General features: G+C 55.5%; 2 protein-coding genes across 4 annotated transcripts in view; both read right to left on the bottom strand.

Annotated features, from left to right (window-relative positions):
- Positions 1-17,004, bottom strand: part of LOC120384921 (maestro heat-like repeat family member 5) — a 924,418-nt gene that overhangs the window by 778,482 nt on the left and 128,932 nt on the right. The window lies entirely within an intron of this gene.
- On the bottom strand, positions 4-10,880 carry LOC120384968 (maestro heat-like repeat family member 5). The gene is made up of 9 exons (XM_039504065.1): positions 10,753-10,880; positions 9,309-9,646; positions 7,399-7,514; positions 5,882-6,031; positions 3,738-3,892; positions 1,906-1,917; positions 1,181-1,223; positions 566-756; positions 4-145 (listed from the first exon to the last, which is right to left on the bottom strand). The coding sequence occupies exons 1-9, from the start codon at positions 10,767-10,769 to the stop codon at positions 4-6; spliced, it is 1,164 nt and encodes a 387-aa protein (XP_039359999.1). The 5' UTR covers positions 10,770-10,880.

Here is a 17,004-nt window from a genome sequence, read left to right as displayed (position 1 = left end):
CTCCTACCTTGCAATCACGCCAACACCCTGCGAGTAGTAATATCGTGAGGCTATCATGTCCCAACCCTGCTGAAATTGGATGCTGGCAAATTCCTTCCAGTATCCAGGCATGGAAAAAAGTGTCTTCACAGCCTCCACCGACGTGCTAAAGACAAAAAATACCAGTGTCAGGCAACGAGATCAGCCCCAATCATGGCAAATCTGCACACGCCCTGGCACACACAGTATGGACAGCAGGAGCTAGCCTCCCCGAGGATAGATCCAGTGTGATATCATGGTGCTCCCCTGCCCAATGGGCCCTGTCGACACTGCAGTTTCATTGAGTTTGTAACCAGTTAGTGACACTGTAGCTTCTGAAGATGGTTGGTGTCATCACTCAATGCGGTTGAATACTTGATTCTTTACTGTGACAGGTAACAGGACTCAAGCGGGCATGTGGGGCCAGATCCTTAGTTGGTGTAAGCGAGCCTGGGCTAACTATAGCACCCGAACAAATGATGGCCATGAACAGCCTACATGTGTTTAGCAGAGCACATCTGTTCTTCCTTTTCCTTTCAGTCATTACCTTAGGGGGTTGAGGCAGCTGGATCCCTCCTCGGGGCTGGATGTCGTGCTGGCCATGTAGGTCCCTGGCAAGTGCAGATCCATCACATACTGCACTTGCCTGACGCAGAGGATGAGCATCTGGGGATACATTTCCAGGATGGCTTCTCGGTATCCCCATAGGAAAAGGACCTCGTAAATGGTCCTCATTGCCTGGAGGGGGGAAAGAATTTCACTCCACTATCCCAATCTGCCACCTGCCCCCATTGCCATTCGCTATTGTCCTTTTCTCGGGTCTCATTTCCTCCCCAGCCTATTACAAAAGAGGATTGGCTCCTGAGAGGGGAGGAGACATTTGGAGGGTCCTGAACCTTCACCCATTCCTGGAACGGAAGCAGGATGGAGCCCTACGGAAAGGTCAGAGGAGTCTGGATGATGTTATTCCCCATTATTTCGCTTAATGGTGCAGACTCTGTGCTTTGGGTTTCCAGCCATGACTGCACGGGCTGAAACCATCCTGAGGAGATCTGTTCTTGTAGACCCAGTGTTTCTGGCCCAGTCAAAAGTACTGGACATCTCATGATCCCATGCTGGGAAGATTTCTAGTCACAATTTAGAGAGCCAGAAACCTGGATACTTCCAAGAGACACCCGAACTGCACCTGCTCACTAAAGAGCCACCTAGAGCGGCAAACAGAGCCAGGGCACCAGCAGATAAACCGCTTCAGATCAGTAACTTTTCCTGGGTGAAGCTTTATTTACACCTCTTTGGTTTGCTAGGAGGTGGCCAGGACACACTAAGGCCTGGTCTGCATTACAGAGTTATGTCAATGCAAGGCCCCTCACCCAGCATCACCCTAACTATGGAATTTCCTTCCCATTGGCAGAACTGCCCCTTGGTGCCAAATTCATAACTCCACCTCCACAAGTGGCAGAGAGTCCAGGTTGATGCAGTGTCAGTGTAGACACAACGTCGCGTACGTCAACTGGCTTTCAGGAGCCTTCCCACAATGCCCCACCCTGACCGTACAATCGAGACGAGCGCTTCTGGTGAGGACGTGCACTGCCGACACAAGCAGCAAAGTGCAGACACACACAAGGGATAGAATTGCTGTGGCGGCTGTATGCCGAGGTTACGCAGGTCGGCTTCATTGTGTAGTGGAGCCGTGGCCTGAAGCTAAGAAGGGGTGAAGCTCACAGACACACACAGATGCACTATCCTCCCCGCGGTGGCGGGTTCTTAAAGTGACATCTCAAATCTCACTTACAGCCAGAGACACATTGCCGCTCTTCTCCTCCCGGTGTCTCTGCTGGAGCTTGTCCAGCAGCTGCTGCAGCACCTCCCTGGGGGAAGAACCACAGCTCAATGGCACATCTGCAGATTCAGAAAGAGAAGTCAGACCTTCCCTGCTTGGCCACCTCTTGCCCTCCCCAGGGAGAGGCTTGGAAAGTGGGCAGGAAAGGCGTCTGTGAGAGGAGACACCGATTGGTGCAGGGAGGCTGAGGCAGGGCAAGTCCCATCAGAGAAGGTTGTATTTATTCCTTTCCCCTAATGGGTTGTTGTTCCTGAAGCTAGCACCGCTGTTTCCAGGACAGTGACCATGATCTGACCACCGAGTGACCAGCACAGTGTGACCACCAGACTGTGCAACATTCTGCTCTGTTACGCTAGGCTCAGTCCCGAGGAACTTGCCTGACCTCAGTGCAGTTCCTCTGGCTATTTGGGGGTGTAACTGAGACCCAGCATTTGGCCAAGTGTCTCTTAGCAGCTGAATCCTACTGCAGTGTGGTGGACGGGTCAGACACTGACTCAGAACATGCCCTGATAGGAGAGGGTTCAGGGGAGATTGTACTGCCCAGTGTGACAGAGCTGGAAGGAAACTAGTATTGAAATCCCCCTCCTCTCTTCTCTCCATTCTTGCTGATCTAACCGCTCCTGGTCCCCCCAGGCATCCGCACAGGAAGACTGCAGACAGATCCAAAAGGCTTCCAGTCATTTGACTTCCAAGTTTGGTGAGGAAGGTCGGACATGGTGGTCAAGCCCTGGGGACACTGAGAACTAGGTTGGACAAACCAAGAGCAAATGGCCTGGATTTAAGGTCTTCAGGAAGCTTGACTGAAATTCTGTGCCAACGCTGCCGAGTTTCTATAGCTTCTGAGCACAGACCCTGGAAAGCACTGGGGCTGCTTCAAGGAATTCAAACCTGAAAGGTTTACAAATCAAACACTCAAATCAATATGAAAACCAACACTGTATTCCTCTGGTAACGGAACTGGGTAAGAAATTCAGTTTCTTTCATGCTGCTCTTCAATTCTCTCTCCCATGTGACACAGATTTGTCTATGGTCAGTGCAGAACTGCATTGCAGAGGATGCTGAGGAAAGACGGAGTTTTGACCTCTGGCGAGGGTCCAGTTGGGTTTCACGGCCCCTAGGCACATGGAGACTGTATTATAAACACCTCAGCTGGATGACTCTGCAAAGCGATCGGCAATAACCAGCAGGACTCAGGGTTCACAACATATTGAGATGAAAAGAGGCACTCACCCCTCTCAGAGCTGTTCTTGCCGGCTGTCTGCAGACTCAGGCAGGCTGCACTGCATTTACGCTCTGGTCATGTGTGGATCATTTATTTATTTATTTAGTTTGCAACAATTAGATCTGGAACTTTCTGTTTTAAGAGATTTACCTCTGCTGCGCAGCGCCATAAGGATGAGTGCATTTTTTCACCACTTCCTCAGCCATGGAATAACTAGAGATCTGACTGCAGGTAACAATCCTGCACTGGTCCCCAGCGGACGGACAGATGGACCTCATGGACCTTTTCCATCTCTGCCTTCTCTCACACAATAGGGAGCAGCCAGACCTCATGACCCAGGGATGTGGAGTGAGCCCCAAAGTCATTTATTGGCCCTGTACTGGATGGGAGAGGAAGTGGGGTGACCCATAGCAATCAGGACAGTGCTGGACTTCCCCAGAAAACTGGCACGTCTCCATCCTGGGGAGTGCAGGAGGAGGGTTGGCTCCTCAGTGGCTGGGCCTGGGCATCTCCTCACGGTGAGCCTGGACAGCTCTCTGCACAGCAGGAAACTCCCTCCAGCTGCGTGAGCCCGACGGACCCTTCCCGGACTGTGGCCTGTCGGTAGGAGCAGGAAGAGAAATAATGGCCTGAGGTGATAACAGAGCAGCTCCCTACCTGTCCGAGGACAGCGTGTGCGCCACACAGCTCAGAACCACGTCCTGGGGGTGGGAACGAGCCAGCAAGGCCGTGGCCCTCAGTGCTGCTTTTCTGGCTCTGGGATGACAGACGTTGTCCAGCCAGATTAAGATACGTCCCACGACGTCTCCAACCTGGAAGAATGCCAGAAAGTTGAGGGATGGATTTATCCATGAGTGGCAACCTCCCAGGTAACCCCTCCTGGCAGCCCTGCAAGCCGCCTCTCACCTCGGTTGCCCATCTTGGCTCCTCCATAATCTGAAGAAAGAGGCTTTGACAAGTCCAGGAACCCCAGCCTTCCTGAGGTCTGGTTTAGTACCTTAAAGCTCAGAAACACACACAAAAGCCTTCCCCCAAACCTTACCGTGGGCACAGCCCAAACTCCCCTGCTGTCCCAGGGCCTTCCCTGCCTTAGCAAACTGCTCTCAGCCTGCTCTCAAGGGCTTCCCTGCAGGAGCCTTTCCTCCATCTCTGCAGCTTCCTGCTGATCTTTCTAGCACAATCAGTTCCTCCAGGCCTGTGCTTCTCAACCCAGTTTCCATTGTGGGCCCCATATGTGCTGTGTGGGGCACGTCCAATACCACCTGTTTGGCCCTGAGGATGTCCCAGGTAGAGAAGCGCTGCTCCAGACCCAGCTGGTTCCACTGATGTACCCCAGAGCCCATCCCAGAGATGGCAGGCAGGGCTAGTTGGACGGGGCTAGCCAGCTCCAGGCCCCAGCCCTAAGGAGAACCTCTACACTGCGGGATTTTAAAACCTGCCGTAACCAATCTCAAAGCCGGCTCTCTAACCTCGGGCTCAGGCTATGGCACTGGGAACAGCAGTGCAGACCTGGAGACTTGGGCTGGAGCCGGGCTCTGAAGCCCCCTCCTCCCCAGGCTTCAGAGCTCCAGTTCCAGCCCAAGCCCAGAAGAGGCTGCGTTGCCGTTTGGCCCCACAGTGCCAGCCCTGGGAGCCCACGTCCATAGGGCCAGGCTTTCCGGCTCCTGCTGCAGAGTTTGCAGCACAAGGTAGACAGACCCGAAAGGGACAAGCCGCCCCCTAGGGCTCTTCCATGAGGAATTGGTCATTGCTCTTTCCTCTCTCGAACAAGGAGCAGGAGCTACAACCCGGGTGGCTGGATTCTGGTGCCCTGTTCTGCTAGCAGGAGTTAGAGCCCTGCACAAATCAATCTGCTGATTGAGGGGCCATTTGTTATCTTCCCCCTCGGACCTGCTGGAAACAGGGAACTCGGCCAGAGACAGGGACGACATGCAGGAAACCCCAGGAACAGGCAGGTTTGGGGAGGAAGCTCAGGCTCAGGATTCTGTTTGTTTATGAGTCTCCGAGTTTCCAGGAAAGCCAAAGCCCAGGAAGGGAATAAGTCTGCACTTAGGCGCCATGGGCAGGCGGTATCTGGGGAAGGGCAGGAATGTCACCTATTTCCAGGCCGAGCGATTGAAGGCAACAGTTAAAGGACTGTAGGGAAGGTGAACCCTGATTCCTTTCTCGATAACCCCACCTGCGCAGGCTTGGGCAACTCAAGGAGCTCTCTGGGCTTCAGTTTCCCAGGTGTCAAATGGGTTGAATTCCTACCTCCCAGGAGGGCGGTGCAGCTTCATTAATCAGGGGGAATAATGACTCTGAGAGCCTCCTACCCAGGGGATGTAGAAATGAAGTCTGCCAGAAACCTCCCTAGGCCAGTCTAATTCACGGGGGAGGCACTCAGATCCTGTGGGGATGGGCAGCAGGATCAGAGCTAGGGAGAGACAGAGAGAAAAGTGCAAAGCCAAATTCCTCCTGATCCTTCAGCTGGAAAACAAGGCCCCGCAGCATGTCTGAGGAAACCAGTGTGGAGGCCCCTGGGCAGACTAGGTAAGTGCTGCGCTGCCAGGGCTGGGGCTATCGCTCCCCTTCAGTGGGGCTGGGCTGTCCTCAGGGACGTGTCAGAGCTCCAGCGGGCAGAGAACAGGTCAAACACCTCACGCCGCGGATCCCCGCAGCCAAGCGATGAAGGGAAAGGGGCTCAGCCACCCTTCACAGCACCATGCCCGTGTGTCCCAGGAACAGTTTCCTAGGAGAGGAAATTCTCCCCTCCCCCTCTCTGCGCAGCATCCCCCTGCCCCACGGCGGGAGTCTCTTACTCTCTCCATCTTGTCTCCGTGTAGAGACACGATGGTCCTCAGCTCTTCCTCGGCGGCTTGAAATCGCTCCAGGGTGGGTGTCGTCAGACCCTTCACGGCTCTCATCAGCAGGGCTTGGAGCTGGGCTGAGGGAAGCTGCTCCCCGGGGGTCTGCAGTGAAGAGGGACAGAGCCTGTCGGGACTGAGTATTTCCATCGCTCAGCTGCCCTGGAACAGTCTGTCCCAGCGGGAGGCTGGCAGCGCCCCGTGAGCGTGGAGACTCGGCTGAGCCCTTTTCTTAACAAACCTCCACAGGTGCCGAGGTTTCCTCAGTCTTTCATACGCTTCCCCCTCCCCCCTGCCTGAGAAGAGATGGGAGCCTCTCAGCCGGTGCTGGGACCCCAAGGGCACCCCATTTCCTCCCTCTCTAGCCCCTCCCCCCAGGAAGCCCAGCTTTTGCTGAGAAAGCCTCAATGGCCTGCAAAGCCCAGTCAAGTTGCTTGTTGAGTGCAGCCGAGGGGTCACTGCAGAACCTGCCCCATGTCCCATCCCACCCCGAGCGCCTGAGCAGATTGGCTCAGCAACTCTAGCAGCCCACAGTGTCTGCGAGGAAAGGACTGAGAACAGGGCCCAAGCGGAAATGCCTCTTCCTTCCCCACCCTGCAGCGTGTGGTGCTGCCACAAAACAGGCAGGAATCGCCGGCAGGACAGAAAGTAGCTTCGACTGAAGGAGCAAGTCTGCCTGGCTGAGGAGAATCCCAAACCGTGGGCCTCTGGGGCCAGCCCCCCGTGGGTCAGAACTCACTGGGCACAATGTTACTGCAGGGGGGCTGGTTTCAGGGTCACCTAAACCCAGGGCCTGGGGTGCTGAAGGCCTTTGCCCTGGTGTCTCAGGCACCTCCTGAGTGTTACTGCAGCTGGCCTGCGTGGCTGGATTAGCCCCGTCTGTCCTGGACGCCAGCAGCTGAGGATGCAGTAGAGCACACCAGAGCGACCCACTCGCATAGATACTCCTGGCAGAGGGGATCCAACCTGGGATTTCTGGAGTTTAGTGCAGGAGCCTCTCCCGCAGCAGCTAAAACCCAACCGGCTGTTAGCTAAGGCTCTAGAGCAGACTCCTTTTCTCTCTGTCTCTAAGTGGTCCTGGTGCCACTAGACGGGCCAGAACACCCCACCCAGCAGGTGTGTGGGTTACCCCTACAAGTGCAGGGAGGGGCCTGTTAGGATTTTCAGCAGTGCCTGTGTCCCATGGAGAGTGCATCAGAATCAGGCACCTGAGTCAGGCACTTCTGCAAATCCCACTAAGCACCTCTGAACTTCCTGAGGTGCCTGAACCCCTTTGTCAACCTGGGCCTCGTTCAAGCAACCCAGAGAAACTCGTAAAGACTGGCTGGAGTCGATCACACTTGAAGAGTGTTTCCTTTCAGCTCCCTGAGCAAGGGGCAGGTAGGTCTCCTGTCAGAGATCCCAGCTCCGGGAGATATTAATACACCCAGCAGGGGAGGCTTTCCAATAGCACAGTCACAAAGCGTCATTACCATGGTCATATGGGAGCTGCTTGGTAATGAGGGGGTGGGAGTGTGCTCTTCTTCCTGCTCTTCTGGGCTCCCTTTTTCCCACTTCCCCTGCGACTCCGACGCCTCCTTCTTCGTCCCTGGAGCAGAAAGAAACATTCGTAACATTGCCCTTTTCCATGTAGTATCCCTGCTTTACAGAGGATGGAGGTCGGGCCCAGAGCCCTGAAGTGAATTGCCCAGGGTCAGACTGAAGGTTGTTGGCAGCTAAGTAGAGAACTCCGATCTCATGGCTCTTCGCTGGGGGCTTTTACCACACGAGGCTTCCTCGGACCTGGGGGCCAGGTTTTTTGCCATGGTGTTTTCTACTCGTCCCCTCCCCTTGCACACCTTCCCTGTCAGTGATGGGCAACGGGCCTCATTTGCATTTAACCCCCCAAGAAGTAATGGCTCAGCTCTGGTACGGTTCCCAGCTGGGACCTCTGGAGCATTTTACTGATGAAATGGACCCGATCCAGGAGACAAGAAATGATTTCCTACAACGTCCAGCCTCTCTGTTCTCCTTACAGCCCGGAGCAATGTTAGTACTCCCCACCCCACAGTGCCAGACCCCCAGAGGGGGGTGACCTGACACACTCAGCTCTCCCCACCTCAGAGATGGACCTCGGCCACCCTTGCCAAAAGGATCTGGCACTAAATGGATTCCAGAGTCTGAGGTACCCATCAGGGCCGGCTCCAGGCACCAGCCGAGCAAGCTGGTGCTTGGGGCGGCAGATTCCAAGGGGCGGCAGTCCGTCCAATCCCATTTTGGGGGGGGGGGGCTTTGCTGCTTCCGCCGCCTCGGCAGGTTTTTTTCTTTTTGGTTTGTGGCAGCGCAGAGGAGGGGAGCTGCTGGGAGCGGTGCCAGGTCTGCAGCAAGCCCGGCACGGCAGCCCGCCCACCGGAGCGGCGTGGAGCCCTCCCAGCAGGCGGCGCGAGCACCCCACTTAAGGAAGCCCTGGCCGCCCCCCTTGTCTCCACCCCCCGCGCTAGCTGGAGTGTGCACTATGCTGCCCGGGGTCTGCAGGGCTCGGAGTCCCCCTGCACCCGTGTTCCCGTCGCCCCGCAGGTATTTATTTTCTTTTTGGTTTTTTATTTTTTCTTCCCTTCGGTGCTCCAGCTGGCTGGGCGGTTTGTTTCGCACACACCCGCCCCGCTGCTCCGACCGGCCGGCAGGTTTCCTGCTGCTCCCTCCTTTGCTGCTATGTCCGGCAGGTTTGTTTTCACTGCTCCGGCCGGCTGGGCGGCGGGTCTCGCACACACCCCCGCCCCCCGCTGCTCCGACCGGCCGGCAGGTTTCCTGCTGCTCCCTCCTTTGCTGCTATGGCCGGCAGGTTTGTTCACCCCCCTTCACTGCTCCGGCCGGCTGGGCGGTTTGTTTCACGCCCCCCCCCATCGCTCCGACCGGCAGGTTTGTTTCGCGCCCCCCCCTTCACTGCTCCAGCCAGCAGGTTTGATTCATCCCTCCCCCCGCCCCCTTCGTCACTCCGACCGGCCAGCAGGTTTCCCACCCACCCCCTTTGCTGCTCCGGCCAGGAGGTTGGTTTCCCCCCCCCCCCACTTCGCTGCTCCGGCCGGCCGGTTTGTTTTGAGCCCCGCCCCTTGTTGCTCCGACCGGCCGGCAGGTTTCCGACCCCCTTTGATGCTCCGCCGGCTGGCTGGCAGGTTGGTTTCCTTTGCTGTTTCCGCTGGCTGGCAGGTTTGTTCCCAACCCCATCGCCACTTCAGCCTCTGCACAATTTTTTTTTTTTTTTTGCTTGGGGTGGCAAAAAGCCAGAGCCGCCCTGGTCCCCATCGCTGTCCCGTGAGAAGGCCCTGATGTGTAAGGCTTGTAGGGTGACTGGTGTGAGTATTCCTCACATGCTCCTCGCTAACCATGTGGATTGAATCCTCACCTGTAGGATCCAGTTCAACTTTCCCTGTATCCTCCTGCAGCTTCACCTCCTCTGACTCCACCTGGTTCTCAGCTGCTATCTTCTTCCGGGACAAGTGCCTCCACCTTCTTTGTGAGGAAATTGTTCTCTCCTCATCCCTGTCTGCCATCGAGGTGTCAGATTGGCTACAGACACAGAGTCTCTTCATGCCTGACAGGATGGACCATGAACATTTCCTTCTCTGGGGCTTCTCTGGCAAGGCCTGTTCTTGCTGGCTAAAGTCAGAGCATGCCTCCATTGCTACAGGTTGGACAAGCACTTTGTGCACATGGATCTCTCTGTGCTCCCTAGAGACGAGTCTTTGGAAAAGGAATGAAGCCTGGAATAGAAAGAAGGAGGAAATGGGTTTTTCTGTCATTCTCTAAAGGAAGGGAATTAGTTTGCCCAGGATTCACAGGTCCAGGAGACCGGTCTTTTGAAGCCATCTGCTCCTCTAATAGCCAGGACTGGTTCATACAACCGAGAACATAACCAACCCAAGACCACCCATCCTGGGTCCAACCAAAGGTCCATCTAGCCCATTATCCTGTGTTCAGACAGTAGCCAGTGCCCCCAGAGGGAATGAACAATACACCTACATTAGACAATCATTACATGAGACAAAAGGTTTCTATTCCCAACGGGAAGGCAAGGAGTGCATTGGGGCAACTCCAGAGGAAATACTATTTATGGAGATATCAGTCTAAATTCTACACCAGTTTTGTTATCTTCCCTTTAGGTGATACCCTGGAAATTCACCCCCACTCGTCTGCTGAAAGATAAAACAGTGGAAATCTGCCTCCAGAGAAGGTGAGAGGCTGGCGCAGGAGGGAGCTGAAAGATGCCAACGTTCAAATCAAAACGGAACGTTGAGACCTGACTGTTGCAACCCTGGCCCCCACCAGTCCCTAGGACGCGGGTGGCCGACCTGAGCCTGAGAAGGAGCCAGAATTTACCAGTGAACATTGCCAAAGAGCCACAGTCATATGTCAGCAGCCCTCATCCACTACCACCCCAGCCCCCGGCATCTCCCTCCCACCGGCAGCCTCAGCGCCTCCCCCTCCCTCCCCACTCCTCCCGCCCGCCGCAATCAGCTGTTTGGCAGTGCGCAGGAGGCTGTGGTGGGGAGGGGGGAGGATCAAGGGCATGGCAGGCTCGGGGCTAGGGGCCTTGGGGGAAGGGGTGGGGTGGTGGCAGGAGCTGGGGCAGAGCCGGGGGTTGAGCAGTGAGCACCCCACAGCGTATTGGAACGTCAGCATCTGTAGCTCCAGCCTGGGAGTCAGCGCCTATGCAAGGACCTGCATAGTAACCTCTGAAGAGCCGCATGCGGCTCCGGAGCCACAGGTTGGCCACCCCTGGGCTAGGAGAAGGAGGCACCAACCTGTCATGTGCGATCTAAGGAGCAGGAACAGAATCTGGGAATTACCTTCTGTAAAAACTCATCTTCTTTCGAACACCTGTGGAAATAGCTGATTCAAGAAGTTGTTCAGAGATGGCTAGTCCGCGTCTATCAGCAGCTCCTTGGGTCACCAGCCGTTGTCAACCAAGCCAGTTGGCAGACTGAAGGCAGGGCAAGAATGCTGAAGCAGACCATTCTTTGCAGTTGGGATACGTGACATCACAATAAACTTAACCATAAACACCCCTGGACATGCACCCAGAGAGACACGGACACTGAAGAGTTCATAACCTTAACAACAGCGAGAGACTCACCCAAAATCTCTAGGAATTTTGATTTGGAGGAGGGGATTATAGACTCCAATTGCACGGGTGCTCTGGGCGTGAAGCACCCACAAGGAAAAATTAGTGGGTGCTTAGCACCCACTGGCAGCCAAGCTCTGCCCTGCCTGCAGTGCGTCTCGCATGCAAGTGGCCCCAGTGAGCAACTCCTCCTGCTCCCTCCCAGCAATTCCTGCCCACCACAAAACAGCTCTTTCATGGAATTCAGGATGCTCCAGGAGGGTCGGGGCGGAGGGGGAGATGGTATACTTGGGGGAGGAGAAGGAGGAGAGGCGGGGTGGGGGTTGTGGGAAGGGGTGGGATAGAAGTGGGGCGAGGTGGAACAGGGTTAGGAAGAGAGGGGCAGAGGAAAGGGTTGTTTTGGGGGGCCCGGGGGGCCGCCCCGGGAACCGGGGGGGGGGGGCTTGGGGGAAGAGGGGGAGGGGGGGAGGGGCCTGGGGCAGAGCGTAGTTGAGCACCACTGGCCAGAGGGGAAGTTGGTGCCTACTGAGGGGATGGACTGATAGACTCATAGAAGATGAGGGTTGGAAGGGACCTCAGGAGGTCATCCAGTCCAACCCCCTGCTCATGGCAGGACCAACACCAACTAAATCATCCCAGCCAGGGCTTTGTCGAGCTGGGCCTTAAAAACCTCTAAGGATGGAGATTCCACCACATCCCTAGGGAACCCATTCCAGTGCTTCACCACCCTCCTAGTGAAATAGTGTTTCCTAATATCCAACCTAGACCTCCCCCACTGCAACTTGAGATCATAGCTCCTTGTTCTGTCATCTGCCACCACTGAGCACAGCCAAGCTCCATTCTCTTTGGAACCTCCCTTCAGGTAGTTGAAGGCTGCTATCAAATCCCGCCTCACTCTTCTCTTCTGTAAACTAAATAAGCCCAGTTCCCTCAGCCTCTCCTCATACATCATCTGCCCCAGCCCCCTAATCATTTTCCTTGCCCTCTGCTGGACTGTGTCCAATTTTTCCACATCCTTTCTGTAGTGGGGGGGCCCAAAACGGGACACAATACTCCAGATTTGGCCTCATCAGTGTTGAATAGAGGGGAAAAAATCACCTCCCTCGAGCTGCCGGCAATGCTCCTACTAATGCAGCCCAATATGCCGTTAGCCTTCTTGGCAACAAGGGCACACTGAGAAGCTTGATATGAGTTAGCATCCACTGTAATCCTCACGTCACTTTCTGCAGAACTGCCGCTTAGCCAGTCGGTCTCCAGTCTTTAGCAGTGCATGGGATTCTTCTGTCCTAAGTGCAGGACTCTGCACTTGTCCTTCTTGAACCTCATCAGATTTTTTTTGGCCCAATCCTGTAATTTGTGTAGGTCACTCTGGACCCTATCCCTACCCTCCAGCATATCTACCCCTCCCCCCAGCTTAGGGTCATGTGCGAACTTGCTGAGGGTGCAATCCATCCCATCATCCAGATCATTTATGAAGATGTTGAATAAATCGGCCCCAGGACTGACCCAGCGGGGGGGTGGGGGGTGGAGAAGAGGAGGCACACGGTGAGCAGCAGGGACCCCAGACACGGGGGTGCAGTGGAGGAGAGGGGGAACTCAGCCAGGCAGCAGTGGGCAGATGGGGTTGGGAGAAGTGGGGAAGCAGATACAGGAAGAGATGGAGCACAGGCTGGGCACTGGGGCCCAGGCATCCGGGGCCTGGTTGGCGGCAGCTGTGCCAGGGGAGGCTTCCCCCACTATTATACCCACCGCCTGTGCTTCCACTGAGGGATCTCTGGAGTCTCAATGTTCCCCGGAGCTCGCCTTCCCTGACAGGCCTGAGCAACCAGAGCTTGTCACTAGACCACGCACAGCCTCCCCGTGGGAAGCGTATGGACCCAAACAGGCTGGAGACAAGTTATCGCAGAAATCACTGGGGACTCGGGGAGCATCTTCAGCTGAGCAGGGTGACACACCCCACAGGAGCTGAATTTCTGACTCGGGGCTGAGTAGTGCAGGGTGGATGCGCAGCACAGCTGTGAGGCTGTCTGCTGCGATCGATGCACCAGGGTCGATTTAGTGGGGGTCTAGTGAAGACCCACTAAATTGACAGCGGAGCGCTCTTTGGGTGACTCTGGGAGTACCCTGGGAATGACAGGAGTAAGGTAAGTCTCCCGTCGGCCCAGCACAGCGTAGACACAGCAGTAAGTCGACCTAAGCTACGTCGAATCCAGCTGTGTTAGTCATGTGGCTGGAGCAGCATCAGTTAGGATGACTTACTGCGGTAGGAAGGACACAGCCTGAGGCCTGAGTCTCCACTGCAGCCTGGATGCTCAAACACCAGCTTGGCAACACAAGTCACCAAGGCCAGGCCACACAGAGACAGGCTCAGTGTGCAATGTGGATACCCCCTCAGACAAGCCCAGGATTGTCACATGAGGAAATCAGTCCTTTCGTTGGACTTGCTGGTAGAAGAGCCCAGTGATGTTGCAGCTCCCCGACCGTCAGTGACAAACGCAGCGCTCCAGCAACTGAGCTCTAGGGCTCGCTGCTGAAAGAAAAGCTTCACGAGTGACAAAGGGCAAAGGGAGGTGCTGGTCTTTGGCCAAGGGCAGGGAGCCCCACCCTCCAACAAGGACCATTTCCCTCGTTGTCTGTCTGTGCTGGGGCAGGAGCAATAACACGGCCTCCTGCTTTTGCTATTGTAGAGAGTCGGTTATGACGGTCTCCTCAAACACAGGGTGCGAAACAGGCCTCCGACCTGACTGGGTGTAAAGAAGAACTACGCAGCTAGACTGAGCAAGCTGGGAATTCAGATGTGCCCCTTTCCTGGAGGGATGGACTGACCTGTGAGGGGCTGGAACCAGAGCTACCAATGTTTAACTTGCACTCGTTCGCATCTTTCCTCCGAGTGCCATCACTGTAGGCTAAATACTCCAGCCCCGGGCTCCCAGCCAGCTCTGGGCCTGACAAGCTTTCCCTGGGATTGGATTCTGTACAGCAGGGGTGCAGGGAACCAGCAGGCGCATCTGACTCCTTGGTGAGGTTTTGCGTGCAAGGTGTGTGTGTGAGTCTTTGTGTGTTGGAAGCAATGAGTGTGGCACTTGCACTGAACCGACAGTGTCTGTGTCCATTCCTGCTAGCTGCACAGGGGTTTGATGTTGCTGCTTTCAATCCTCCAGCTCGGCCGGGATAAGGAACAATTCAGGCCGTTACTGAACTGAAGGAGGGAGATGATTTTCTGACAGGGAGGGACGGCTCCTCTTAAAGGTGTTTGGCAGGCAGCCTCCTTCCCAGGTCTGTCCCGACAACACTTGGTTGAAAAGGGACCCTCCCCAGCCCTCCTCAGCCTGGTGAAAACGAGCGAGTGAGTGAGCGTGGGGGAGAGCGAGCGACGGAGTGAGCGGGCCGGGATCTCTGCGAAGGGGCGGGATGAGGGTGTTCAGTTTTGTTGGGTCAGAAAGTTGGCAACCCCAGATCCAGGGGAAACAACTCAAAGACCCAATGAGTCTGGCCAGGGGCAGGACATCAGCTTTGAGGGGAGGGGTGGGTGTGGCAGTGACATCACAAAGGCCTTTTGCAGGACCGCGGCCTATTGGGCAAAGGTGGTGGGGAGGGGGTGACCTCACAGAGAGACCCCGACATCAGCCGGGCAGGACAGAGGTGCAGGGCCAGGCCAGTCTCTGAGACCTCCCGGCTTTGCTGCCACAAGTCTCCTTCGCGAGGTCTCTCCTCGAGGGCTGAGAGAGGATTAGGATTCACAGATGTGAGCATGAGGAGGAACCTCTGTGGAGTTTTCTCCTTTCCTACCACTGATTGTGCCGAAAACAAACTTCCCTTTGAGTAGGTAAGAGGCTCAGAGAGGTTTGGAACCTGTTCCGTCTGATCCACCTGGTGCAGGCAGCATTCTAGGCACAGACAGCGCTGGCTTCAGGTGGCAGAATTTAATTTCCTCCCTAGGTTTTGATGATTGGAATCTCTGGGGACATTGGGGTGTATCCTTTTTGGTTTCCCTTTTCCTCTTTCCTCCCTCCTTTCTCCTCTTCTCTTGCTTCTTTTTTCCCTTTTCCAGCTTCCCTCCCTCTACCTAGGAGGGACGGGTCTGGAGTGCGGGCAGGGGAGGTGTATTGCTCTCATTGCGGGAGGTCCTCACCAAGAGGTGGGTCTGGGTCTGAGAGTGATCCCCTCTGATGGTGTCCTGGGCCGTCCTTTGGGACATCCCGTGAGACCCCTCAGCCTCCTGCCCCTCAGAGTCTCAGTGCTGATTGGCTGAGCAGGGGGCTATCGACACCAAGGAGACTCAGGTCAGTTTGGTCTCTTTTCAAATCAGGCAAATAAGTCACAACCAATCCAATGTATGGAATTAATCTTGCTGCTTCTCTCCATTAATTGTCTCTTGGCAGGTCTTGATTTTCAATAATGTCCTAGGTCTTCTAAAATACTTGCTGAATAATTACTATGAACCACTGTTGGTCTCTAGCTCACTTGAGGGCACTTTATTCTGATCACTCAAAGTATGACATTCAAGATGTGAGAGAGAGGCTGAAAGCCAGGAGCAGTGTTTCCTCTAATTTGTTATGTCCATGTGTGGAATGAATTTTGTTTTGGGCACCAATATGGAGGTGAGGTGTGACACATCACCTACATATTGCGCTCCTTACAAAATTCATTCTGCACATGGATGGTGTGTGGCAGGGGTGAGGCTGAAAGGTTTGGAGTGTGGGAGAGGCTCGGGGGCGGGGGGGGCTGGGGCGCAGTGATGTGAGGGCTCCGGCTGGGGGTGCAGGCTCTGGAGTGGGGCTGGGGATAAGGGAGTCAGGGCTGGAGCAGAGGGTAGGGGTGCAGGGGGTGAGGGCTCTGGGGTGGGGCTGGGAATGAGGAGATTGGGGAGCAGGTTGCCCCAGGGAGAAAGAACTGCCCCCTCCAGCCCTCTCTCCCCACAGCAGCTCAGGGCCAGGTGAGAGGGCACCTGTCTCCAAGCCGGAGCAGCGCCGGTGGGGCTGGGTTGGGACTGGGGGAGGGGACAGAATTTATTTTTCCAAAGTCAAAAGGAGGAAGGGATGGAGTTATGCTTCAGTTTTTACCTCATAAACTTAAGACCTGTCTAACCCACAGGACACTATGAGAATAAGACACTATGTCATGTGGTGACATCACAAGAGCAGAGGATGTGAGAACTACAGCAACAGAGATGGCAGTGGGGTTAGAGTCAGATTGTTTCAAATGCTGCATTCGTCGGCTGACATTTAACAGCAACGCTTAGCTAACACCATGGAGAAAGGAATTCTCTGCTAAAGATTCAACTTGCCCCTTTGGCCAACTCCGCCCCTTCCCTGACTGGAGTGTGCTCAGAACAGCCTCCCCCCCCACACACAAGCCCACAGCTGGGCACCCAGCACAAAGCCAGGGAGGGGGTTGCTTGGCTTGTTTTACTTTTTACTTCACAGAAGGTTTTTTCAAAAGCATTTTCTGCTCCTGTTCCCCATGGTGAGGAAGCAAATGGTTGTGGGGAAGGGAACCTGAGAGCGGTGGAGCCGGGGCAGTGTGGGGGGGAGTTGGGGGAGGCTGAAGGGGGCAATGGGGGCAGTTGGGGGAGGCTGAAGGGGGCAATGGGGGCAGTTGGGGGATGCTGAAGAGAGCAATGGGGGAAGTTGGGGGAGGCTGAAGGGGGCAATGTGTTGAAGGAGGCCGGGGCAGAGAGGCAGTTGGGGGGCTGCTCGTCCCCACGGGAGGGGAGGAGGAAGAGGAGCTGCCCTTCTTTCTGAAGCTGTTTCCTGTTAGATCTTGCAACTTCACTGTTCCTGAGCAGGGTCCTGCGATGAAAAGGAAACTAGAGAGATTCGTGGTCCTGCTTTCAGCAGGGGCTTAGGCTAGATGACCTCCTGAGGTCTCTTCCAACCCTAATTGTCCATGATTCTGTGTTTCTGTGGAGGACAGGTCCATCAATGGCTGTTGGCCAGGGTGGGCAGGGATGGTGCCCCTAACCTCTGTCTGTCAG

This window comes from Mauremys reevesii, linkage group 17 (assembly GCF_016161935.1).
Source record: "Mauremys reevesii isolate NIE-2019 linkage group 17, ASM1616193v1, whole genome shotgun sequence".
NCBI classification, from domain to species: Eukaryota; Metazoa; Chordata; order Testudines; family Geoemydidae; genus Mauremys; species Mauremys reevesii.
The sequence above is the reverse complement of the archived record's forward strand: the minus strand, read 5'-3'. Positions and strand labels throughout refer to the sequence as shown.